We start from the raw sequence: 26,839 nt of genomic DNA, 5'->3' as shown, positions 1-26,839 counted from the left end.
AGAAAGCTGTGTTCCCATCCAAATCTCATGTAGAATTGTAATCCCCAGTTGTTGGAGGTGGGACCTGGTAGGAGGTGATTGGATCATGAGGGTGGATTCTTCATGAATGGTTTAGCACCATACGCTTGGTGCTGTTCCAGTGTGTGGCACCTCCCCTCTCTCTCCCTTGCTCCTGCTTCTGCCATGTAAAACATGCCTGGCTTCCCTCTTTACCTTCTGCCATAATTGTCTGTTTGCTGGGGGCCTCCCCAGAAGCTGAGCAGATGCCAGTATCATGCTTCTCATACAATCTGTGGAACTATGAGCCAATTAAAACTCTTTTCTTTATAAATTACTCAGTCTCAGGTATTTCTATATTGCAATATAAGAATAGACTAATACACAATCTAATGGCTACTGACAGATAAATGGATACACAAAATGTATAAACAAAATTGCATATACACCCAATGAATTTCTTTCTTTCTTTTTTTTTTTGAGACGGAGTCTCGCTCTGTCACCCAGGCTGGAGTGCAGTGGCCAGATCTCAGCTCACTGCAAGCTCCGCCTCCCGGGTTTAGCCATTCTCCTGGCTCAGCCTCCCGAGTAGCTGGGACTACAGGCGCCTGCCACTTCGCCCGGCTAGTTTTTTGTATTTTTTAGTAGAGACGGGGTTTCACCGTGTTAGCCAGGATGGTCTTGATCTCCTGACCTCGTGATCCGCCCGTCTCGGCCTCCCAAAGTGCTGGGATTACAGGCTTGAGCCACCGCGCCCGGCCTCTTTCTTTCCTTAAAAAGGAAATTCTGACACATGCTACAATATTAATGAACCTTGAGGACATTATACTAAGTGAAATAAGTCAGTCACAAAAGGACAGGCACTGTATGATTCCGGTTATATGAGGTACTGAGAGTGGTCAAATTCATTGCGACAGAAAACAGAATGGTGGTTGCCAGGGGCTGAAGGGATGGGGGAATGTGGAGTTATTATATAATAGATACAGAGTCTTAGTTTTATAAGAGAAAAAGTTGTGGAGATCTGCTTTACAACAATGTAAATGTACCTAACTCTACTGAACTGTACACTTAAAAATGGTGGAGATCGTAAATTTTATGTTATATGTTTTTAATCACAATTTTAAAAAAGAGAAAAAAGATGATGAACAGCATACTTAGTCTAGGGGAAGGTAGAGAGTAAATTTGTGGTCACCAGTGAGCAAAGTTTTATTTTCTCAATAGTTTAAATGTTGGAACAGAGAAAATTAACAGCTATATCTATATCAAGGGTGTGGTGGGAGAGGATGAGTGAGCCGGGGAAGGTATTGGCTGGACAAATATAAGAGAAAGTCTTGAGGGTGAGGAAATTGAATTTGTGGGTTGAAAGTTTGGCTAAAATGACCACGTGATGGGATCCTGAATGAATAACTGTTAAATCGTGAACTCTAAAGCCCAAAGATTCTCGGTTACTCAAGAGTTCATTGACTCCAGAAAAAACAAAATAAGGCAAGTGTTGTATGTTTTCTTTACAATTACAATTTATTGAATGGCTAATGTACACATTATTAAGTGAAATTTTACAAGCAACTAGAGCTTATCACAAAACTGCTAAGGAAACATCCAAAGCTTGAACTGTATATCAAATCTCTAGGATTAAAACTTGATTCCCATAATTTAAAAAAACTTGTGCAAATTGGAATCACTGAGTGATTATGGAAAGGCAAAGTATATACAGTAATGTGAGAAAAACTCAAACTAAGTGAGGGTAAAAATGAAATGATTAACAACACCAGAGAAGGAAGCTACTATCAAAATAAAACCATTCTTCCTAATAAAGGTATGGCCATCATAACCCCAGAAAATGCTTAATACTTTATTTATATAATTAAAACCACATTATAACCAAAAGCACATAGCAACACTAGTATGCTGCTTACAAAAAGAAGATGGGTCTAGATACCAGGACAGCTCTTTTTAGTGCCTTCCTTAAAAAGGGTGAAACTTTTAGAGCCATGTAATTGTTTATAGCCATGGCCTGGCTTCAGGCATCTCACAAGTGAGGTTTCAGAAAGTCCTTGAAGAATACATGGCAGTGAAACTGGGCTCCCATCTTTACCATAAAGATGTTCTTCTTGAGAATAAGTGCACATAGGAAGTGATTGCTTGCGACATAATTTCCTTGGTCTTGAGACCATATAAAGAGACTTGCTGATGTTAGAGCAGTTTCTTTCTAATCAATGTTCCGTTGAATTCCAAGCAACAAGGCACACTGAAATAGATCATTTCTGTTTAGGAGGCAGCATGAATAGCAGTGGTGCAACTCGAAGTTTCAATAATGCTAACATTCTCTTTACATACCAGTTACAACTGTTATAACCAACAAAGCAACAAATCTATTAGAAGATATTCTATTGAAAGGCCTTTCTTCATATAAGATGATCTGGAACAAATAACGACTTTTTTTTTTTTTTTTTGAGATAGAGTCTCGCTCTGTCGCCCAGACTGGAGTGCAGTGGCACGATCTTGGCTCACTGCAAGCTCCGCCTCCAGGTTCATGCCATTTTCCTGCCTCAGCCTCCCGAGTAGCTGGGACTACAGGCACACGCCACCATGCCCTGCTAATTTTTTGTATTTTTAGTAGAGATGGGATTTCACCGTGTTAGCCAGGATGGTCTCGATCTCCTGACCTCGTGATCTGCCCACCTCGGCCTCCCAAAGTGCTGGGATTACAGGTGTGAGCCACCGTGCCCGGCCAAATAACTACATTTTATATACATTCATATGAACATGAATTAATCTAGATGAGTGAGAAATGAAAGTAATAATGTTTCTCATTCATATATTCATTCAACAAATATTTATGTGCTAGCTGTACTCTGCACTCCTACTGGTTTGGATTTAGACGTCACTAGTATGGTCTCCCTGTCATGACTCACCAGCAGCAAGTTACCTTTTCTTCCTCAACTGCCATCACAGATTTTCTATACCTTGTTTATGGTATGTATTATTACCTGTGATATGTATGGGTCTTATTTGTCTTATTAAAATAAATTCCAAGAGGACAAAGGTGGTATCTTTATTTTATTTTATTTTATTTTGAGATGGAATCTCACTCTGTCGGCAGGCTGGAGTGCAGTGGCGTGATCTCGGCTCATTGTAACTTCCAACTTCCCGGTTCAAGCAATTCTCCTGCCTCAGCCTCCAGAGTAGCTGGGATTACAGGCACGCACCACCAAACCCAGCTAATTTTTGTATTTTCAGTAGAGACAGGGTTTCGCCATGTTGGCCAAGATAGTCTCGATCTCCTGACCTCGTGATCTGCCTGCCTCAGCCTCCCAAAGTGCTGGGATTACAGACGTGAACCACCGCTCCCAGCTGGTATCTTTATTTTATAGATTATGTAGGAGAAAACAGTTTAAAGTCAGACATGAGCTTGCATTCCACCTTTGCCAATGACTGACCCTGAGACCTTGCCCAAGAGAATCTTTTAGCCTAGGTTTTCTTGGATATTATTTCTTCATCTTGGTATTATCTTGGGAGAACACCCACCTTTCAAAGTGGTACTGATGGCTAAGTAAGAGAGGGCATGAAAGACTGTTGCATAATCCCTGGACAGAGTAAACCTTCAAATGTTCATCTCCATTTTCTCATGGGAACCTCAGGTGCACACCTCATGTTGCCTGTCTGCCTTTCTGTACTCCCTATAATTCAGTCTTCAATTCTTAGTTGATGATTTAATGCCTTCCTTTTTCTTCTTAACTCTCTAATACTTCCTTTCCCAGCCTCACTCCCAGCTGAACAATTTGCTTTCTATTCACTGAGAAGACTGAATCATCGGAAGAGAACTTCCACACATTCACTCCCCATCACAGCTCCCCACCTGCCTTCATCTGCACCTGCAGATTCTGCCCTCCCTCCTGTTACTAAGCCCATACAGCTAAGGTCAGCTCCTCTGCTTAGTCTGTTCCTCCTAGCTTACCCAGACCTTGCTCCAGCAATTCTTGCCTCTCTTTCCGCTGTCACTCTTTCCCTTTCTACTAGATCCTTCCCATCAGCATATAGGAATAGAGCATAGCTCCTATTTTTCCAATCTTAAAAAATATTTCTGTTGACTTTACATTTTACTCTTTCTAGCACTTTATTTATTTGCTCCATTTTATAGAAAAAAATCCTGGTAAGAGTTGTCTCTAGTTGATAGCTGCAATTTCTCTCCTTTCATTCGCTCTTAAGCTCAGTCCAGTCTGGCTCTTGCCTCCTTCCTCTCTTCCAAAACTGTCTTGTCAAGTTCACCAGCAAATTTTGTGCTGCTCGCCTGTGATCCCAGCTACTCAGGAAACTGAGGCATGAGAATCACTTGAACCCAGGAAGTGTGAGCTGAGATCACACCACTGCACTCCAGCCTGGGTGACAGAGTGAGACCCTGTCTCCAAAAAAAAAAAAAAAAAAAAAAAAAAAAAAAAAAAAAAAAATTGTGCTACTGAATTTCAATGGTCAGTTTTCAGGGCTCATCTTTCTTGGCCTACCAGCAACACTGAACAGAAGAGTTGATTACTCCCTCTTCCCTAAAATTCTCTCTTCACCTGACTTTGAGGTTCTTCTCTGGATAGTATCAGAGGCTGCTCCTTCACTCCTTAGTGGGCACCTTCTCACTCCATGACTCCTAACGTTGGAGGATCCAGGGCTCAACACTTGGACCTTTTCTTTTCCCTATAGCCTCTTTGACTTCTCCTCGGAGATCTTATTCAGTCTCATTGTTATGTACATCCACACAATGACAAAGCCCAAATTTGTATCTCCAGCCTGGACCAATTGCCCAAAATACAGACTTGTACATCAGCTGTCTTCTTGCCAAGTCTATTAGACACCCACACTTAACATCTCCACAGTGGAACTCCTGATTTTTCTCCCCAATTCTGCTGTTTGCATTCTCAATCATGTTAATTAATGGCAGTTCTATCCTTCCAGTTGCTTAGGCAAAAGCCCTCCTGTCATTATTGATAGCTCTCTTCCTCTCATATTCTGATACAAACTATCAACAAATCCAATTGTCACTGCCTTAAAAATGCATGCAGAATCTGGCCTCTTCTCACAGCCTGGTGGTAGCCACTGACAATTTCTTGCCTGGATGATTGCAGCAGCCTCCTCATTGACTCCTATCTTCCACCCGTGGCTTCCTACAGTCTGTTCTTAACACAGCAGTTAAGGTGAATGTGTTGCTCCTCTCCTTAAAAGCTTCCAAATAAAAACAAATCTCTTTACCATGACTTCATACAATCATCCTCTCCTTCCCACCATCCCATTGCAATGACATAGCAAGACTTTGTATGATCATCCTCTCCCCTGCATCCCACCTCCATCTCTCTGATTTCATCTCTACAACTCTAGGCCACACTGGCCTCCCTGCTGTGCCGCCAACACAGCTGGCACAAACTGCCTTATGGCCTTTGCCCTTGGCACCTACTGTTCTTTCTGGAATCCTCCTCCCCCATATGGCCGCATGGCTTTTTATTTTATTTTATTATTATTTTTTTTGAGATGCAGTCTTGCTCTGTTGTCCAGGCTGGGGTGCAGTGGCGCAGTCTTGGCTCACTGCAACCTCCACCTCCTAGGCTCAAGTGATTCTCCTGCCTCAGCCTCCCAAGTAGCTGGGACCACAGGTGCACACCACCACACTTGGCTAATTTTTGTATTTTTAGTAGAGACAGGGTTTTACTGTGTTGAACAGGCTGGTCTCAAACTCTTGACCTTGAGTGATCCTGCCCGCCTCAGCCTCCCAAACTGCTGGTATTACAGGCATGAGCCACCATGCCTGGTCCTGCCTCTTTACTTCCCTTGAGTTTTTGCTCAAACGACATTCTCTTATAAGAGCTTCCCTTGCAACCACCCTGTTCTCTTTATCCCCCTTGCCTACTTTATTATGTCTCTATATAATGCTTATCATCTTATTTACTTTATTCTTAGTTGTTTTGCTATTTAGTTTAATATTTATTGAATGGATGAATGGATTAAAAAAATTGGAACATTAGTTGGCAATATGAAGTAGGTAAATGAACAACTGCTATGCATGATTACTGAAGACTTGTGCAATAGTAAGAAGCACGTATATATACCATGAGTGCTATGCTTATTGATAAATACAAGTTGAAGGAAATATTATACGTAAATTAATAATATCTCCATTTCATTACATACCACCAGTTTGTCTTCTGATCAACTTGCTGGGTTGTATGGATCAATAGAATATACTTCTCTTGCTTCTAAACGAAAAGCTTCTTTCTGGCTTGTATGTGTATGATAATTGCTAAACAGAAGAAGAAAAAAGTAGTATCTTTACTCATTGACCATGATTCAATGTAGCAGTTGTTTGCTTTCCATAATTCCCAACACATGGTAAGTACTTTTGTGGATGATTTCATTTTTTAAAATTATACTTTAAGTTCTGGGGTACACGTGCAGAATGTGCAGGTTTGTTACATAGGTACACATGTGCCATGGTGGTTTCCTGCACCCATCAACCTGTCATCTATATTAGTTATTTCTCCTACTGTTATCTCTCCCCCGACCCCCCACCCGGTGAAAGGCCCCAGTGTGTGATGTTCCCTTCCCTGTGCTCACATGTTCTCATTGTTCAACTTCCACTTATAAGTGAGAACATGCAATGTTTGGTTTTCTGTGATGATTTCATTTTTATTGTTTTTATCCTATGAAGTGTAAACACTGTAATTCCATTTTTTTGGAAAGGCACATAAAAAAATTAATGATCTAGGCTTGTAAGTGTTCAAGTCAGAGGCTGACACTAGACAGATTTACCCTAGAACCAGGATGCTTAATGACTAACAACTACAACTTCCAAAGTGAAGAAAAGAAGCAAAAATACGTTCTTATTTTAGAATTTGATCATAACTTTGCAATTTGGGACTCAATCTTCTAGTCCAACTTAAAAACTTTAAACGAGTTTGAAGAGAATGTTTTTACTTTCCTTCTTTGAAAGTACATATATTTCATAGTGTTTCTAAAACCACTTTGCCAGAATTACTAAAAGACAATAAAATGTGATTATACTACCATGTAGAGCTCTGAAATAAGGTAATACAAAATTACTGGGGAAGAAAGAATACCGCTAAGGATACTGTCACCATGTCACTCACTACAATATTGAAGAGTTTCGTGTATAGGAGGTACGTTAAGAAGATTACAAAACAGTAATTTTTAAGTCGATGGGAGATTTAAGCTTTGTTACAATATCTTATATGACTAGAAAAGAATAGCATAGTATATTTCAAAGGTTTAGATGGCTTTTAAAAATATTTAATATTGTCACTAGACATTCATTTTTAAATGATTACTCATCTCATTTACAAAAAGCATTTCAGGCTACTCAAACGTCTATATCAATTATTGGAAAATCAATTGAAGTGGGTTAGCAAATGGAAATAAAACAAATGAATGACACCTAGGACTCTGGTTAAACAGGTATGTTTGGTTCATATCAATTGAGGCATTTAAGTATAGTACATGATATAATCATATTAATAAACAATAATTAGACTGGAACATTATAAATCATTTGCACTTGTAAGCATTCCCCAAATTTGCAAATTTTTATACACAATGCTCTTGAGAGCAAACTCAGTAGCATGAAGGAAAGAGATAGAGACTGTATTTTCTATGTGTTTACGTTTCTAATTACTCTTGGCTGAAATTATCTTATGACTTCCTATGAGGAAGGCCCTGCAAATGACATCCCTATTTTTTTTGAGACCCTTTTCTCCTTGAATTCTGTGACATTACTCTCTCCTAGTTTTCCCCCTACCTCTCTTCTTTCACTTTCCGCCTTTTGAACATTACTGTTCTTCTGAGGGCTGTTCTCATCCCAATTTTTATCTATTCTGTCCTTTTTGGTCCCACAGCTTCCATTTTGATTTAAGTCTCACCCACCTGGGTCCAGACCCTTCTCCCAACCCTAAATCATGAGTACCTCAAAGTAACAGGTCAGAAACGAACTCCTCATCTTCCCTCACAAACCTGCCCCCCTCCTCTTTTAATGAGTTAGGGAGTCCACGTCATCACCTTCATGTGAGCCATTCTATGTGCCTCCTTCTCCCCACATCAAGCATGTCACCAAGTCCTGGAAATCCTGTCCTCTTGATAGCAAAGAACCTCTTATTAAATATTCTCATGGTCCTTGTGAGTCTCCACAAGAAAAAAATACAGTGTGCAGTATGTCCAAATCTTATTTGCCATAGAACACCTTTTTTTTTTTTTCTGAAGTTATTCATGAAAACAGGGTTGTGTGGCACACACTCTGGTAAACTCTACACTCTAAGTACACGCTAACTGTACAGCACAGCCAGAACCCCATAGGCAGCCCTTACCCTCGCGCCCCCAGCCTAGAACAAACTGCCCAGGTTGTAGATACCCTCAGTACATAGTTTCAGTGCAACCCCTTCATGTCTGAGCCTAGACTAGGAAGTACATAACTGAGCTATGGCATCAGATGGCACTGGTGGCAGGGTAAATGATAGATCCAGAGGACTTGGCACACTAAATGAATTTTGCTGAAGCTTTTTGGTGACATGTTTTAGGTGGCATGACTTTGTCATCTCCCCAGTCTGAGCTACCTGAGAGTTGGTAAGACTTCATTGGATTATCCGCCCTAACACTAGCATGCACAAAGACTCACGAACCTATGCACATATAATATCCGAGGCCAACACCTGACGGTATGCTTTGCTAAAAATGTATCCTTTGCACATATCAGTATTCTATACCTTCCACAAGATTTATGTGTCAGAGTTTTTTTTTTTCTTCCTTTAATGGCATGCCTCCACCTAAAGCTATGCCACTTTTACTTTCAATCACCATCACACACACAATTTCCTAGCCATTTCAAATGGGTTATGTAGTCCTTACAATACATGATGGAAAGCCAAGCCTCTGGGCCTTTATTCAAACTGCTTTTTCTGTCTGGAATGCCTTTATCTCCTTGTCTACACTCTCTTGAGGCTCACCGGAAACATCTCTTCCACATTGAAACTTTTCCTGATTAAAACTCCCAAATATTGACCATTTGCTTTGCATCCTCACCAAATATCATATAATCCACCATGGCGACATTATTTTATGGTACTTGTTTAGTGACATGCTTGTCCTCCTTTACCAGGCTGTGACCTCCTTGATGACAGAGGCCATATGCTACTAGGCTTTGTTATTCTAGCCTAGTATAGTGCTAAGACATAGTAGGCACTCAGCTGTTGTTGTGCAAGAAAAGAATGAATGGACGTGGTCATTACCTCTTTTCACATGACTTCTATTTCTCTAACATTACTTCCCAAATGTTTTAAAAGCCATGCATGTATATATAAGATAGAGCAACATATGAAAGTGTCTACAGCAAATCGCTGATATCTATCAACTTAACATGTTGAACTTGAAGGCAGCAGCAGTTGTGCAGTGGAAGAGACTATTCAATTTCTTTATAAACTATTTAATTTGCTACAACAAGCATATTTCCTTTTGTATTTTAAAAACGTATGCAAATATTTATAGTGATATAAAAGATATATTAAAGAAGGGAAACAAGATTTTTCAGTGATTTTAAATAGGGAAAAACAACATTTGTGACTAGAAATACACTTTCTGTAACATAGAAAAGAAAAAAGGATGCAGTATCATTTTTAGTGAAAAAACACAGGAGGCTTTATATTAAAAATAAAGGTTAAAATATGCCAATATTCCCTGATAGTATTGAAGATTTTCCTTAAAATTCTTCTCAGTAAAATGAGACAAAAACCAATAAAGGAAAATGTATAATCAGTAGATAGGAGGTAGAAATTATTTCTACCAATAATAATAATTGGTAGAAAATACAGTTTTCTACTTAGATGATTGGGTAACTCACTGAAAAGCTATTAGAATTAATGATTGTATAAAGATAGACTTTCCTAGATATCATTTGCAATTACTTATAAGACATAACCAAAAATGATTCTATTTATAAAGCAATAAAAATAAGATACTTTTATGTCTATGTAGCTTATATGAAGTAATCTATTAAATTTTAACTGAGATATAACAAAACATCTGAATAATTAGTCATCTGGTGTTTCTGGAAGGAAATAGTGAATATCATGAAAAGGTCAGTTCTTCCCAAACAAATATGTAGGTTTAAGGCACTTCCTATCAATGATCTAACATTTTATTTTATTTTTCTAGGGTGTGGGAGGTGTAGTTGCGGTGCAAATAATTCTATAGCCTATCTGCAAAAATAAATAGAAGAAAATTTCAAAATAGTTTTAAAGAGGGGGAACATATCTCAGAAAAAGCTATTATAAAGCTACATTTACTAATAGAGTAGCTCTGGCTCAAAGAGACAGGCTGATCAGTGGAATATGATCTATCTTGCATATCTATGTCAGATATCTCTGACATAAGCCCCAGTGTACATAAGAATTGAATAAGCGTGCTTTATCTGATAAAGAAAACTACGAACCAATGTTGAAGGGATGGTTTACTCAAAATAGGTTTTGAAAAAATTGAATATATAGAGAAAAAAAGTACAAGTAGGTTTACTTCAGCTACCATACCATAAAATAAATTCCCAATGGATTCAGGTGTTTAAAAATAATTAAAAATAATATGTAAAATATATCTAATTTCTGGATAAGAAAATACAACATACCAAAACATAGAAACCTAGTAATACAGTTAATATTTAAGTAATCATGAAAATGACTAATGGAGAGAAAAGATTACTTGATCAAATGGAAAGACCTAATATGTTTCTGAATGGGAAGACATTACAGAAAAGATGCCAGTTTCTCACAAATTAATCTATCGACTTAAATGTAATCACAATTTTTTTGAAATTACAAATGATTCTAAAAATCACCTATAGGAACAAACAGAAGAGAACAGGAGGAAAGTCCGATAAAATTGTAGTGTGAATTCTTGCCCTACCAGATATAGTAACATAAAAGTATTAATTAAACACAAAGTGGTTTGTAATGGAAGAACAGGCAAATCAATGAAGCAGGAAAAGGGGTTGAGAAACACAACATATTCAGGTACATTAACTATTACTAAGAACAAACTTTCTGGCAAGTCATCTGACAATAGTTATCAAGTATATTAAATGCTCATGCACTTATCTTTAGTAATTCTAGAAATCTATTCTAAGGAAATAAATGGGTGTGAAAAAAGGTTTAGCCAGAGGTATTACTCATATCTTTGTACATTATCAAAGTAAATTTGGAAGCAACTTAACACACATAAATACACAGAGTAGAATAATATGCTATTTAGTAACTGAAAACATGACTTAAAGACATAAAAATATAAACATGAGTCTAAATGAAAAAAGTCAAGACAGAAGATGAAAATGACAAAATTTCAGTTTAAAGAGAGAAAAAATATACGAAAAAGATCAGGTAGGAATACACCAAAATATTTGCAGTTGTTCCCACTGGGACTTTTTTCCTATTCTCTAGATTTATTGACAATATACTGTCTGAATAAACATCATTCAATAAAATAAGGTAAGTGTTTGATATCTCTTAAGTACTACAGAAAAGTCTTCCTTTTGTATAGCACGAGATACTTCATTTAGTTATCACACTGCAGTATTTATTTCACATAACTTGTGCTTCTGTGTTTAGTTTCAGATAAGAAGCCAAAACCATTTGTGCATGTTGGTCAAGCATGCATTTGCATCTGAACTTACCGTTCTCTGTGTTTTGATATCATGCATAAGGTAACAACAATCAAGAAGATAAGAAGTATCAAACCTGCAGCAATACCTAGAAGAAAAATCCAGCAAGTATCAAATGCCAGAAGACTATCACCTACATTGTTCTGAGCTGATTGTGGGGTCTATTGCTAGTGGAGAGGAAAATGTTATGTGACTCATACTTAGCCTTTCTTGGACATAAACACTGAATTCCTGAATAATCATAGTTGAGTTTAAGGTTTTTCTGATTTGACCCAGTCCACATTTAATCTAGAGCACCAAGCATATGACCACAAGGTTCCAGTCAACTTTTCACTGAGTTTTTCTGTTCCTTTTAGTTTTATTAGTAACAATCTTGTCACTGAGGTGACAAGAGAGAAATCTCAAGAATAGAAATTAGGAGCACAGGATACCAGGTTCTTATAATTTTGCATAACAACATTGAACCCTCAGCTGTGAAATATATTTTACTACAGCAGAAGAAGCCTGCCTATTTCAATAGACCAAATCAAGCCAAAGACCAAGAGTTAATAAAAACTAAAGTATCAATTTAAAAAGAAGAAAGAGCTGGCTGTTCAAATAATTTATCCAACTCTATGCCAAAGTAACATTTTGTAATGTGACATGTACATTGAAATATCTTTAAAACACCAAAAAAAGAACATCCCCTATGAGTTAAATATTATCGTCAGATAGGATATAAGACTTCTAGCATTACAATTTTTTAAAAAACATTATAAGAGCTTTTCTTCCAGTATTTAAGAAGACTTACCAGAAAGGACAGGAGCAAGTGAACCTAAAAATAATACAAAATCATGAAAATGATTATCAGTCTAGTGTCATAATTCAATGTAGCCCCATGTTTCATGGTAGTGTCCCAGAAATCAACACTCTAGCTCCCTTCCAAGTTGATTTAAAAGATGTATTGGAGCCAGGCACAGTGGCATATGCCTGTAATCCTGGCACTTTGAGAGGCCAAGGTGGGAAGATCACTTGAGCTCAGGAGTTTGAGACCAACCTGGGCAACATCATGAGACCTTGTCTCCATTTTTAAAAAAACAAACAGATAAAAAAGATGTATTGGAACCTTGAGTTATACCCACTTGCTTTTTATGTAACAACTCACTGGGCTTTTTTTTTTTTTCCCCACTCTAAGTAGGTTGGGGGAGTTCACCAATGACAAAACCAAAATACTCAACTTTATAATCAGAGATTTCTCAGGTTAGAATGCAAATATTAACTGTAACAACTAGTTATTTAACCTATTTCTGTTCCCTGTCAAATTGTAAGCACTTATTAACTCAGATTCATCATGTAGGGTGGTCTATGCAGCAACTCCTTTCAAAATGTCAGGTTGCTTGGTTTCACATTTTTGCTCCTTTTAAATTAGTGTTTCTCTCTATTTTCTTTTCTTCACTTTCCCCTTCCTAAGAAAGCTGTGTTTTTTCTTTTCCTTTTTCTTTCTTATTTTCTTTCCTTCTTTTCTTCCTTTTCCTTCCTTTCCTTTTGTTTTTTTTTGACAGGGTCTTACTCTGTTGCCCAGGCTAGAGTGCAGTGGTGCAATCATGGCTCACTGCAGCTTTGACCTCCTGGGCTGAAGTGATCCTCCCATCTCAGCTACCCAAGTAGCTGGGGCCACAGTTGCACACCTCCATGCCTGGCTTTTTATTTATTTATTTATTTTTATTTTTTTATAGAGACCAGGTCTCACTACATTGCCCAGGCTGGTCTTAAAGTCCTAGGCTCAAGTAATCCTCCTGCCTCAGCCTCCCAAAATTCTGATATCACAGGCAGGAGTCACGCACCTGGCCAAGCTGTGTTTTTTCTAGAATAGACCACCGACTTCAAGTTCCTCTGTAATTATACCACTGGTCACAAACCTATGTCAATTTAAAACCCAGGACTCTCCACACTTTGGGAAACCCTCACTCTCTTCTCTCCTTTAGCCAGTTACAAGCGGCGGTGAAGCCCGTGGTACTTACGGGATCTGCAAACCGCCAGGGGAGGGTTCCATTGGTGATCTGCCTGGCACTGGCTCTGGGAACTGCCTTCCAGCATATATCCATCTTCACACTCCAGAGTTACAACAGCTCCATACTGATACATTTTCCTCGGTTCCAGCCCCTTCTGGATTCCATCCATATCTGCTGGTGAGCTACAGTTTACCTCTGAAATTAAAGAAATCTAATTCAAGCACAGTCAAATTTTGGTCTTTTACCAAGAAAACAGAGATTTCCCTTAGTAGAAAGATTTACAAAACCAACCTGTTTCACTCTCAGTAAGGAAAGCTGCACTGAAATAGGATAAGACAATATCCTCGACACAGTCTTTTACTGTCAGCCCTCTATCTCAATAACCTCTGGGTAATTTAAGCCAGATTGTATTTTTTAGTTTTTGCTTCAGTTTCTATCCAAACAGTGATGGATAATTTTAATGGCTTCTTGGAGAAATGGTGAGGGCTGAATTGGTAATATTACTAATTATTCTGAATTACCGTTTTTTTTTCTGCTTCTAGTTTTGCTCTCTAATTCTTCATACAAGTGTATGCTTTCTCATTTCTTTCATCTTTTCGGTATAGTCATCATTAGTGTGAGTGATACGATTTAGCTGTGTTCCCACTCAAATCTCATGTTGAATTGTAGCTCCCATAATCTCCATGTGTCATGGGAGGGACTTGGTGAGAGGTCATTGGATCATGGGGGTGGGTTTTCCTGTGCTGTTTTTGTGATACTAAATAAGTCTCATGAGATCTGATGGTTTATAAAGGACAGTTCTCCTGTACATGTTCTATTGCTTGCCACCATGTAAGATGTGCCTTTGCTCCTCCTTCACCTTCCACCATGATTGTGAGGCTTCCCCAGCCATGTGGAACTGTGAGTCCATTAAACCTCTTTCCTTTATAAATTACCCAGTTTCGGATATGTCTTTATTAGCAGTGTGAGAATGGACTCATACAGTGAGATCTTGGATTTGAAGCCTGGCTCTAGTACTTCCTAGATGTGTGACTTTGGGTGAGTTCTAAATCTCTCCATGCTACTGAAACCTCATCTATGAAACATGGATAATCATGGCACCAACCTCATGTGGCTCTCATGAAGACTAAATGAAATAATGCATGTAAGGTGCTGTGCACAGTGTCTGGCATAGAGTAAAAAGTGATCAACAAATACTAGATACTAATTTACTAGTCATATTTCATAAGCACTGTTTATGATAATGAAAATGACTTTCTGAAACTTTTATAAAAATGTACCCATAATCCCACCAACGCTCAGTAAATATTCTCAAAAGATTGCTGTGCTTTTTATTGGTACTTTATCAAATACCCACTTATCATAACTGTAACTACAGTGTATAAATACAATCCGTGCTATAGTTGTTTAATTTACAGACATACTCCAACTTTCTATGTGTAAATGACTACATAAGTGGTCATTCACCAGATAGACTACAGCCTGAGACATTTTTTATTATTTTGAAATATTTAGATTAATGACTGTATTGATCTAATTAAAGCATTTAATGTAATGAGGCAATTAATGCATTTCTTTGGCTATTTTAAGTTGAAAGTACCCAACTTTGGCACAAATTTGATATAAAAATAAGAATAAAAAATAGACAAAGCACCTTTACAATGAGGGGCGGGTCGGTTCCAGGTTCCCTCATGTGTGCAAAGAAGGAGTGCCTCTCCCACCAGCAGGTAGCCTTGGTCACAGCTGTACAGGATTGACATTCCAGGGGAAAACCGAGCTATGTTTCCACCAGTATGGTTCCCGTTGGGGGTCTTAGGCGGAGGCTGACACCCTACGAAGGCTTAGACACCAATAAGAAAGGGTCTTTAACTCAGCTCAGAGAAACACATAGCCTGTACTGTTTCTGGGTGATAGCGATACAGGAAGGCCAGAGGCAACAAACCAACTAACTGGTGTCCAGAAACACTCATTCATTCCACCCAGACCGGCAACACTGGACGGAGACCTGCATTTCCTACTGACAGCCAACATGATTTGAAGAAAAGTGTTAAAAAATAAGGTAATGAAACATTAACGGATACAGTTCACAATGGTAATCCATCAGCCAACAGTTTTCTTTTCTTTTCCCTTTAAATAGCAGACAGGGTTACACCTTCAAATGTCTACGAGAGCTAGGAAGTGAAGCCACCAGATACGACAAGTCAGAGAGCCCCTGTCCTTCTAAAAGTGGCAGCCACTGCTCAGCTCAAGTTACTGGTGCCTTGCCAGGAAGCAAAGGGGGCTCTCTTGGCTCACAAGCTCACTATTTATCTTCCACTGAAGATGGGTTTCACTTAAGATTACTGTGCTGGCCAAAGACAACCATTCTGTGGAGCTGAGTTCCAATTCTTGGGTCGCCAATCAGCAGCCTCTGCTGTAGATAGTCATGGACAGGAATAAGGCTGCCAAATGATAACTACAATGACAAGAAAGACAACTCAATGGGTTGGAGGGCCAATTAATTCTCCAGAACACCCAAAGTTCTCTTTTTGGCTGGCAACATAGCCTTAAATATCAAATTATTAGCAATATTACTGCCAATCATTTGCCAAAAATGTATGTGCATTTTTCTTATACTAAAGTCATAAGAATAACAGTTTTGGAGACTCTATCAATTTGGAAGTTAGCCATTATCCTTTCATGTACTATTTATTGCTCAATACACTGAGAAAGGAAAGAGAAAACAAACAATCAAGTGAGAAGATAGGAAAAGGCAGATATCTTGTAAAACAATATAATGGCCTTAGCTCTTAGATGCTTTTCTTTAGGCAGAATGTCAAGTGCAGATTCAAAACCTTTTTTCTTTACTCTGTACAACATCCCATAATTTATTTCTTCAAGTATCTTACCTGTTTTGATACAAGTTGGCACACCTGGCACCCATGTGTTATCAGTATGACACCTAATCACGCGACTACCGTTCATGATGAAGCCGGGATGGCAGTCAACATACACTATGTCATCGTGGGAATATGCAGAAAGCGTTTTATTCAGCTTGTACCCGTGTTTGACTTCTGGGTTAGGGCAGCTAGTCACAGGAGGAGATTGTAAGCACTGTGGGGAAGGCCCACTCCAAGATCCATGTCCTTTAGAATCACTTCTGCACTGCAATTTTTTCTCTCCCAGGAGATAGAATCCTTGGTCACATTCATAAGAGACTTCATTTCCATATAGAAAGTTTTCTGCCTTCATGCCTGTGTGCTTCCCATTGACAATCACTGGTGGAGGGTGACAGTGAATAACTGCGGAAGAGATTTAGGGAATTCTGTCTCAGCTAGTACCTCAAGGTAAGCGGTCTTCATTCAGGTACAAATGACAATATGCAACTGCATATATTTCACATAACAAAAAATAACTTAAATTTTGGAATATGGATTATGCTTTTTTAAAAAACAACTTTATTCAATATATATGAGTACTATATACTCCATAAACATTCAGAAAATAAAGTGTAAAGGAAGAAAGAAATACAGCTATGTTCCCATGACCTAGGAATATGGGCTATGTATTTTGTTATTAGCAAAATTAGCAGATGCATGGAAAATACTTTCTACTTGACAATGTTTCTCAGTGTCCATGCTGACCAACACCATAAGATTTTTCATATCTAACCTCCAATGAGGGAGATCCCTAAGACTGCCAAAGCAGTGGTAGACTAGTTCTTCAGCAACCTGCCCTCTCTAGTCCTCCATTACCATGGTCAGGCTTTTATTTTTTCTAACTTACCTTTACAAAGTGGAATCTTTTTGAACCAAATTCCATTTTCATCATCTTGACACTTGTGGTAAGTATGTCCAGTCAACCAGTACCTACAGAGAGACAGATTATAATGCATTTCCTGTTCCCAATATCACATCTCTTCAAACCACATGCACAAAGGGACTTCTAAATAAGAACTTTGGCAGAGAGGAGTTGAAATTCTTGGTCCTCCAAGTAAAAAAAAAAATAAACTACTTTTGAGTTAAGCAAAGCCCTTTCCATGTCAAGAGAGGACTGAAGAGTCAGAGTTGCTAGTTAGGCCATTGGAACCTCATATTCTCCATGCATGTGACAATGAGGAGCCTCTAAAGGATTCCACCAAGACAAGTTGAAGGTCGAGTTAATCCACAAAACGAGGTGGAGACCTTTTCTCAGAATAGAACATTTCATACTCACCCATCTTGGCAGGATGTATTAACTAGCTCCACACGTGAACCAACTGGAAGTTCTTGAAGATCCTCTCTCACAGGCTGGCATGTTTCTGGAGAAGCAAGGATGGAATTACAGTATTTATAGATGTCTCATATCAAAGAGAAGGACAACTCTGGAACTGAAAGTACCTTCACACCGCGGGGCAGAAGGACTCCAATTTCCTGAAGGCATACAGTGAATGGATTTGTTTCCCACAAGCAAGTAGCCAGGGTCACAAGTGTAGTCTACAGTCATCCCAGAGACAAAGAAGACCGTATTTCCACCTGTATGCCGACCATGGTGGAGCCCAGGAGGTGGCTGGCAGCCTGAAGAGAAAAACTCCCTACATAAATACCAACACGGAGGAATTTCTACTGAAGAACACTAAGTGTACAACATTGGACAGACAATCTGAAACTCTGCTGCCAAAGATCATGAAGCTCAAATTCACCACTGAATGCTGTTTGCTCTTTAAGAAGGCTCTCTCCTTATCTACCCTGAATAGATCCCAGATCCAAGTGGGCATTCGCATGAACACACACACCACAGAGAACATCTATTACAGGATGGAAGAAATGGAAAGTAATCTGTGCCCCTCTTGCCTCTTTCCATGATGCGGTTTTGGGTGTGAGATAATAAACAAGAATAATTAAGTAAATCTCTCCTTTTCTTTCCCCCTTATTGGGTTTTTACCTTTTTCACAAACTGGTGTTTCAGGATCCCAGGTGTTATTAGCTTTGCAACGAATCTGACTACTGCCCTTCAAAGTAAATCCATTAAAACACTTGAATGTCACAGTGTCATTGTAGAAATATGGGGCTTCCTTGCCAGATATCTTATATCCATTTGCAACATGGACATGTGAGCATTGGACAGCAAGGAGGGAAAGTTCACATAGGGGAGCCGGGCCACTCCAGGTGCCTCTTTCTTGATCATTGCTTGTACAACGGATGGTGCTCTCTCCAATGAGGCTGAATTCCACTTCTCTTTCTGGCCCGGGGTTACATGTGTAAGTGACCGTGGTTCCGTATGGAAAATCTTCTAAGGAACTCCCGGTGTGTTTTCCATTGTAGATAACAGGGGGTGGTGGGCAAGTGATTTCTAGAGAGATGAAAAGATACTGTAGAATTGAGTTCCTGTATTAAACACCAAAGAACAGAAATGATGTTGGCTATGAATCTATTGTTTCCTGGATGGTATGGGTACATTTTCATGATGTGAGTTATGTGAAAGCTCATTAAGTATGTAACATTCAATTTAGACACATTTCATAGGAAAGAAAATCTTTATTAAAAGTGAATGTGGTTGATTAATATCACATTATGAGTTTAGGCCCAATAGTAAATTGCTAATTAAAAGAAGAATTCTTCTTAACTATGAGTTTAGGCCCAATAGTAAATTGCTAATTAAAAGAAGAATTCTTCTTAACTAGGCAATAGGAGAATAAAAGACACAAGGGAATAGAATTAGGCTTTCTTGAGTACTCTCTTTGGGCTGAGGTGATATGATAGTTTTTCTTTCTTTCTTTCTTTCTTTCTTTCTTTCTTTCTTTCTTTCTTTCTTTCTTTCTTTCTTTCTTTCTTTCTTTCTTTCTTTCTTTCTTTCTTTTTTTTCTTTTTTTTGAGATGGAGTCTCACTGTGTCAGGCTGGAGTGCAGTGGCGCGATCTCGGCTCATTGCAAGCTCCGCCTCCCGGGTTCATGCCATTCTCCTGCCTCAGCCTCCCGAGTAGCTGGGACTACAGGTGTGCGACACCATGCCCAGCTAGCTTTTTGCATTTTAGTAGAGACAGGGTTTCACCGTGTTAGCCAGGATGGTCTCAATCTCCTGACCTTGTGATCCGGCTGCCTTGGCCTCTCCAAAGTGCTGGGATTACAGGCATGAGCCACTGTGTGCAGCTGATATGATAATTTATATGGTTAGCTGAGAAAACTTATTGTTAAATGAGCACCTACTTTGTGATAGGCAGTTTCCTCATTTAGAAAGTAGCAGTAGTACAATTTAATTTGAATAATTTGAAATCTGTAGTCTTTTTTAAATTTTATTTTTATTTTATTTTATTTTACTTTTTGATGGAGTCTTACTCTGTTGCCTAGGCTGGAGTGCAGTGGTGTGATCTCAGCTCACTGCAGGCTTCGCCTCCTGGGTTCAAGTGATTCTCCTGCCTCAGCCTCCCAAGTAGCTAGGACCACAGGCACATGCCACTATTCCTAGCTAATTTTTTGTATTTTTAGTACAGACGGGGTTTCACCATGTTAGCCAGGATGGTCTCAATCTCCTGACCTCGTGATCTGCCCCCCTCGGCCTCCCAAAGTGCTGGGATTACAGGTGTGAGCTACCGCACCTGGCCCTTTTTACTTTTTATTTACATTCTCTGGACTTCCTAGTCTGTAGTCTTATGCAGATTTTACAGAAGAAAGGCTAGAGTTTCAGAGGAGTTGTACAATTGCTTCAAGGTCTCACACTAGTAAGCAGTAGAGACAGAATGTGAATTCAGATCTGACACCAATCCTTTACTCTCTACACTAAACTGTGTATACCCAAATTAAAATGGTGGCTCATATACTCACTGCTGTCATTATTCCCATAATCATAAATCACAAAATAGAATCAATAACCAAGTACATTTAAGTTACTGGTGAAGAAAAAGGTAGCAAAAGAAAGGCATGGCAAAACTGCAACCATAACTATTGGCAAAATTAATAGAACATAATCTAATACTCTAATTCCCCTAACATGCCCCAAAACAAAAATCTCCCAGGAAATGTATAGATCTCACATTTTTTCAGCTCCTGTATCATTTTTGCTACTCACCTTTACAAAGACGAATCTCCACAAACCAAGGAGTTCTACCTTGACACTCCTGATAAACACTCCCACTTAACTTGTACCTAGAGACAGAGTCATGTATGTCATTTTGCCATCGGGTGACCACTAAGTTAAGCAAGAGTCATGGGCTCCCAAGCAGACTCACTACTTTCAGGCCAAGAAGCAATAACAACAAAAATGTGGCCAACATCAGCACCACCCTCTCATTGCACAGGCATAACTTCCATGCATGGAAAAATAGTATGACAGACACTACCATAACCACGTGACAGGCAAGCACCTGAGACAAACTCTTACACAGAGCTTGCAGGGTGTACTGACACAAACTCTTACATAGATCCTGCAGGGTGTGCTGATACACCGGACTTGAGTCAGGCTGAGTCAACCTTCACTCACCCTTCATCGCAAGAAGAGTTAACATCTGGTCTAATAAATTGGTGCTGGGGTTTTGTCAAGAGTTGCTTTCCTGTAGCTTCACACACTGCCACTAAGAAAAGAAACTAGGATGAGAATTTAATACAAGGCAATCTTAAAGTGAACAAAACGTCTACATTTGAGGCCTGGCACCTTTGCATTGGGGTACAGGGGGTGTCCATACCCCCTCAGAGGTACACTGTATGGATTCTTCTCCGACCAGCACATAGCCAGGGTTACAGCTATATTTTATAGATGTTCCAGGGTTAAAGCGGACCGTGTGTCTATCTTCTTTTTGCCCATTGAGGATGTTAGGAGGGGCCTGGCATTCTAAACGAAAGGACAAAAACAAAACAAAACATAGCTGCTTAAGTAAACAACCACAGAAAGAAACTGAGCCAAAGAAATTGACATTCATGCTACAATTCCACTCTGGTGGCCGCTGTATGATACAGAACGTATGTTGCAGACCAACTTTGGGTAATTTTAGGTCACCGTTTCCCAATCTTTTGTTGTTGTTGTTGTTTTCTGCACTTAGGCTGCTGCAGATGTTGTTCAGTTTCCACTGGGTGCTGCAACTCCTCTCCTGTCTCTTTCCTTCATAAGGAATCACCTTGTATGTTTTTATGGGAGATTCTGATATATCCCTAGGAATGAGGGATTGAATGACTTCTCTTTTAAGAAGTCACTATTAAGACAAACCAGCATTTTTCTCCTGGCTTTTTCCCCTATAGAAATGGGAAACTTAGTGATTCCTCACATTTATTTTCCCAAGCATATTCCCATAAAATAAAACAATGGTGGGGGGCTGGTGATAAGAATGCCCTCTACAAAATTTATAGTGATTCCATTTAGTAGATTTGAGAGGAATATAAACTGGACAAGGCCCTACTTAAAGCTCATAACCCCTTCTTCTAATTTTTCAAGAAAACAAATCAGAAGCACCTTTTCTGAGTACCGGAACACTCACCCTTTTCACAGACTGGTGCAGATGGCTCCCACGTGCCTTGGGCATTGCATCGGATTTGCTTGCTGCCCTTCAAAGTGAAGCCAAACGTGCAAGCAAATATCACAGTGTCGTTATAGGTATATCGATCTTTCTGCCCAGATACTATTCGGCCTCTTAGGACCTGGGGACGTGGACACTGAACCGCAGAAGTAGAAAGTTCACAGCGTGGGGCAGGGCCACTCCAGGTCCCAGTCTTCTGACTATCAACTGTACAACGGAGAGTGTTCTCTCCAATAAGGATGAAGTTCACTCCTTCCTCTGGGTCTGGGTCACAAGTGTAAGTGACTATGCTTCCATATGAGACATTTGCTAGTGAGTTGCCTGTATGTCTTCCATTGAGAATAGGGGGAGGTGATGGGCAAAAAATTTCTAGGGAAATTGCAGAAAGAAATGACAAGATCATAGATGAACTGAAAACAAAGAATGCCCCAGATGTTCCTTGATACCACTATCCTAGGACAGTGATATCTGAATCTATAATGAATCAATCAAGGCAGCTAAAGCAACATAATTTAGAAGTATGATTCTCAAGCTTCATTCCTGAGTATACGTACTCTACTGATCCTTTGATTTCTTTTACCAGATATACAATTTTCTTTACATACATGGTCTGGCTACCTACTTAGAAGGTCTACATAGCTTTCAGAGGGGGGAAAGCCTAGGAACCCTATTTTAATTGAGGAAGCAAAATATAAGGATGCTTTGGTGAAGACCATGTCCTTAAAGATCTCTAGGAGTTCTGTGTTCTGTAAGAGTCCGTAAGGCAATGACTGAACCAAAAGCTTTTAGTTAAGCTGAGAATGCAGTGCTGTCAGACCATCGTTGCCTAGCCTACCTTTACATACTGGCATTTTTGTCCAAGCAACTCCTTGTCCAGCAATTACACACCGACTAGAAGATGGGCCTTGCAGTTGATACCTGGAGACAGAAGACTGTCATTCAGAACTATTAGGCAGTTTGTGCTGAAGAACAGCAGCCTCTACTTACAGTTCAAGACAAGTTCATTCAATCGGTGTGCTCCTGTTCCTTTTATCAGCATTACCTCTCACAACCCTACCCCAGGCTGCCCAGAAATCCTCACAGAGGAACCTTCTGCAGGTTTCATAGTCCACACCACGTACACACGAGCCAAATGAATTAAATCTCATAAATAATCCTGACACTCACCCTTCATCACAGAAAAAGTTTGCAGTTACACCAACTTGGAGAATTGGGGGCTCCTTTACCTTCCCATTGGGAAATCGTCCTAGAGGTTTACAGCGTGCCTCTAAAACACAAACCAAAGATGAGAAATGTGTGGCAAATAACAGAACAGCCCAGATTCTTAAAATAGATTGTAAATTTAGGGTACCTTCACATGTGGGGGGGACAGCACTCCATTTTCCCGAAGACAAACAGTTAATGATCTTTTCTCCAACAAGCAAGTAACCAGATTCACAGCTGTAAGTCACAGATAATCCTGGAGCAATGGAGCCGACATTCTCGCTTGTGTGATGTCCATTGTGGATCATAGGAAGTGCTGGACACTCCAGAGGGAAAACTTTGCACACACATACCAGGAAAAAAAGCCATCAGATGATGCATCCTTCACAATCTAGAATCAAGGGGGTCCAATCTTTTGCCTTCCCTGGGCCACATTGGAAGAAGAAAAATTGTCTTGGGCCACACATAATATACACTAACACTAATGATAGCTGATGAGCTAAAAAAATTGCAAAAAAAATCTCAAAATGGTTTAAGAAAGTTTATGAATTTCTGTTGGGCCACATTCAAAGCCATCCTGGGCCACATGCTGTCCACAGGCAGCAAGTTGGACAAGCTTGATCTAGATGCTGACTTAGGATACAGATCTAAATAAATAACACATGATCTATGGTAGCCAGTTGTTATTAACTTTTGACCTAGTCTTTTAAAGATCAAACAGGTATGGTTTAAGTGTATCCATCTTATGCCATAAATAGCCATGAATAGTACATTATTTTTCATTTTTAGTTACACTATGTGAATTACATTTGCCTTGTGAAAAACTTCAATTACCAAAAATGTCAGTTTTCACCTATATTCTCACCCTATCCTTAAGCTTATTCTCTGTTCCAAAAGTAGCATGCTATCATTTCAAGGGCTATCCTGGTAGATATTAGTAATACAGTTTATTGGGATCCTACGCATGATACATATATAGTGTGTGTGTACAACTAATACATATTCTATGCCTTACTTCCTCTACTTAGCAACATGTATACAATATCCTTCCATGTCCATACATATACGTCCGTCTAAGTCGTTGCAAAAGCTTGTTTTCAACAGTCATTAGGCTTTCTGACTATCATAAGATCTCCTTTCTCCAATGCTATCTATTCATCAATTGATCAATAAATACAATCCCATTTTATACTAATTTAACAGTTTTGTCAGCTCTTTAATCTGCTTAAAATTTGTCAAGATTGTTCTTTATTAAGAAAATAAATACCTAATTTAATAGTATAATTTTTGTTAAATATTGCCAATTCTTGTAATTGTGAAATTCAAATTCAGATTTATATTTCAGCAGCAACATAAACCAAACCAAAAGAAAAGGAATGAAGAATTTACAGTAGGTCCCTATTTTCAAAGGCATTTATTTGAAATGTGATGGCTCAGAAGATGACTTGGGGAAATAGTGGATAACTTCAAAACATGTTTACAGAGACTACAGAGAGAAGGATATCACCTGTGCCAGACTGTATTAGCAGATACTTATACATTAATTTCAAATCCATTGGGTATATTTTTGCTATAAGATCCCACCTTTCTTCTCATTTTAACAGTAACACAGATATAGAGTTGAAAATCACCCTATTCCTACAACCCCAACAAACTCTGGCCCCATCCTTGCAAAACTTACCCTACTCAATTATTAGGTATGTTTAATTACATTTTTCCATTGTACTTTAAATTCCTTTGCTCAACTGATGTTTTTTGAATGAGCAGTTATATTCCTCCATGAAGAAAAATGAAGAAGCCATAACTTTCACCTTTTCCCTTGTTTCCTTCTTCCAGCCCCATCATTACATGTTCACACTGTTTGTCCTTCAGGAGGGTACAAAGCGTGGTCTGCACAGAAAAGCAAGACCCCACCTCCCAACTCAGCTTTCTTTTCATACTCACCACTTTCACAGGTTGGTAGTCGTGTCGGTCCCCACTTATTATTTGCCTGACACCAAACAGACTTGTTTCCGTTCATGGAAAAGTTGGTTTTACAGGCAAATGTCACAAAATCACCATGTATGTAGGGTGGTTCAGCGCCTCTAGTTTTGTATCCTCCTGGTACTATGGGCTCAGGGCAAGTAGAATATTTATTGAAATATTCACATTTAGGAGCAGGTTTATCCCAGATTCCAACCACTTTGTCTTTAGTTATGCAAATTATATTTTTTTCTCCAATGAGGCGGAAGCCATTTGAACATATGTACCTTATCACAGTACCAAGAGTGATGGGGGTAGAATAATGACTAATTCGGCCATTTAGGATAGGAGGAGGAGAGCCACAAGAAATTCCTGAAAAGTAGAAAAGGAATTTGGTAGGCATACTGATCATGGTGATAAAATATTCAAATATAGGTAAAATATCCAAATATATATCACACAACTTTTTCAGAAACAGACTTAGAAATACGTATAGCTTATTTCTTCCCTGCTTACTCCCAAGCTCCTAAATTCTTATTTTTTCTTCATCCTCAGCAAACAGATCAACATGAATCATCTTGATCAAACAATAATAATGAAAAGAATGTATCCAAAAGTTCTGAATCTAATCAATTTTAATAATGAAATAAAAGGCAAATTTAGCACATGAAAATAACATATTACTGGCACATTAGTTACATGTGGGAAGGTACCATGGATTAAGGAAATTTGTACTCAGCAGACCTAGTTTCAAATCCCCACAGTCATTCAATAGCTGTGTGACTTCAAGCAAGTCTTACCCTCTTTAAGCTTCAGTTTCTTAGTCTATAGTATAATGCAAACTACTTCATAAGGTGCAGTGAGAATCCAGTGCTAAAAGTACATGAACAGAGAAAGTACAATACCTGGAACATACTAATTATTCAATGGCTATTTCAAACACACAACTGGGGGTACAGGCTGTGATTACCACATTTGGTCCTGCTGCTGAAGATACTAGAGCCTCACTACAGGTGATTTGTCATGACTTGATGCTGGAACACTTTGAAAAAGCCACAGGAAGTGAACAGAGGTTTTGAATAATGGCCTCATATTCTTCATTTACTTGTCCTAATAACCATGAAGGATATTGTTTACAGTTACTTTGTTATGCACACCTTTTCTGAGGCAGTCTCAGAATTAAGGGAAAATTGCCAACCTCTAGAACTTTCAGTTAACTTTCTTTTGGCTCCAAGAGGAGGTCTTGAGTGAGAACTGGCATAAGAAGATATAGCCAAACTGTTTCATCACATCAGTGTTATACTTGGTTTCAGTAAGGGTAACTTTCGAGAACTGTTATCTTTATATATATAGAATCTGCAATATAATATGTACTCAACTGAATCAATTTAACATATTTGGTCTGCATTCCAGAAGACAGAGAAGAGTGGCATATATATATTCAAAGCACACATATGGATAAGATGTGATAATTGATATATGGGTGGGAACACACCAAACATCAAAAGGCAAGATCCATACTTGGTTGTTTTGTTTT

General features: G+C 38.9%; 1 protein-coding gene across 3 annotated transcripts in view; it reads right to left on the bottom strand.

Moving 5' to 3' along the window:
* Positions 1-1,491: 1,491 nt before the first annotated feature.
* The window catches only part of LOC105484877 (complement C3d receptor 2), a 38,917-nt gene continuing 13,569 nt past the window's right edge, over positions 1,492-26,839 (bottom strand). The window contains exons 2-20 of one of the 3 annotated variants that reach the window (XM_011746975.2): positions 25,285-25,674; positions 23,489-23,677; positions 23,305-23,404; positions 22,973-23,055; positions 22,099-22,506; positions 21,282-21,458; positions 21,111-21,201; positions 20,700-20,776; positions 18,580-18,987; positions 18,036-18,212; positions 17,872-17,956; positions 17,443-17,525; positions 16,566-16,958; positions 15,332-15,517; positions 13,687-13,872; positions 12,477-12,500; positions 11,699-11,774; positions 6,169-6,277; positions 1,492-2,245 (exon numbers count right to left, since the gene is read on the bottom strand). In XM_011746975.2, the coding sequence (XP_011745277.2) occupies positions 6,187-6,277; positions 11,699-11,774; positions 12,477-12,500; positions 13,687-13,872; positions 15,332-15,517; positions 16,566-16,958; positions 17,443-17,525; positions 17,872-17,956; positions 18,036-18,212; positions 18,580-18,987; positions 20,700-20,776; positions 21,111-21,201; positions 21,282-21,458; positions 22,099-22,506; positions 22,973-23,055; positions 23,305-23,404; positions 23,489-23,677; positions 25,285-25,674 (3,224 nt within the window). In that variant the 3' untranslated portion in view covers positions 1,492-2,245; positions 6,169-6,186. The remainder of the gene's footprint in view (positions 2,246-6,168; positions 6,278-11,698; positions 11,775-12,476; positions 12,501-13,686; positions 13,873-15,331; positions 15,518-16,565; positions 16,959-17,442; positions 17,526-17,871; positions 17,957-18,035; positions 18,213-18,579; positions 18,988-20,699; positions 20,777-21,110; positions 21,202-21,281; positions 21,459-22,098; positions 22,507-22,972; positions 23,056-23,304; positions 23,405-23,488; positions 23,678-25,284; positions 25,675-26,839) is intronic. The other 2 variants (XM_011746976.3, XM_011746977.2) reach the window with 2 other exon arrangements.

This window comes from Macaca nemestrina, chromosome 1 (assembly GCF_043159975.1).
Source record: "Macaca nemestrina isolate mMacNem1 chromosome 1, mMacNem.hap1, whole genome shotgun sequence".
NCBI lineage: Eukaryota > Metazoa > Chordata > Mammalia > Primates > Cercopithecidae > Macaca > Macaca nemestrina.
Note: the sequence above shows the minus strand (reverse complement) of the source record. Positions and strands in the feature narration are given on the sequence as shown.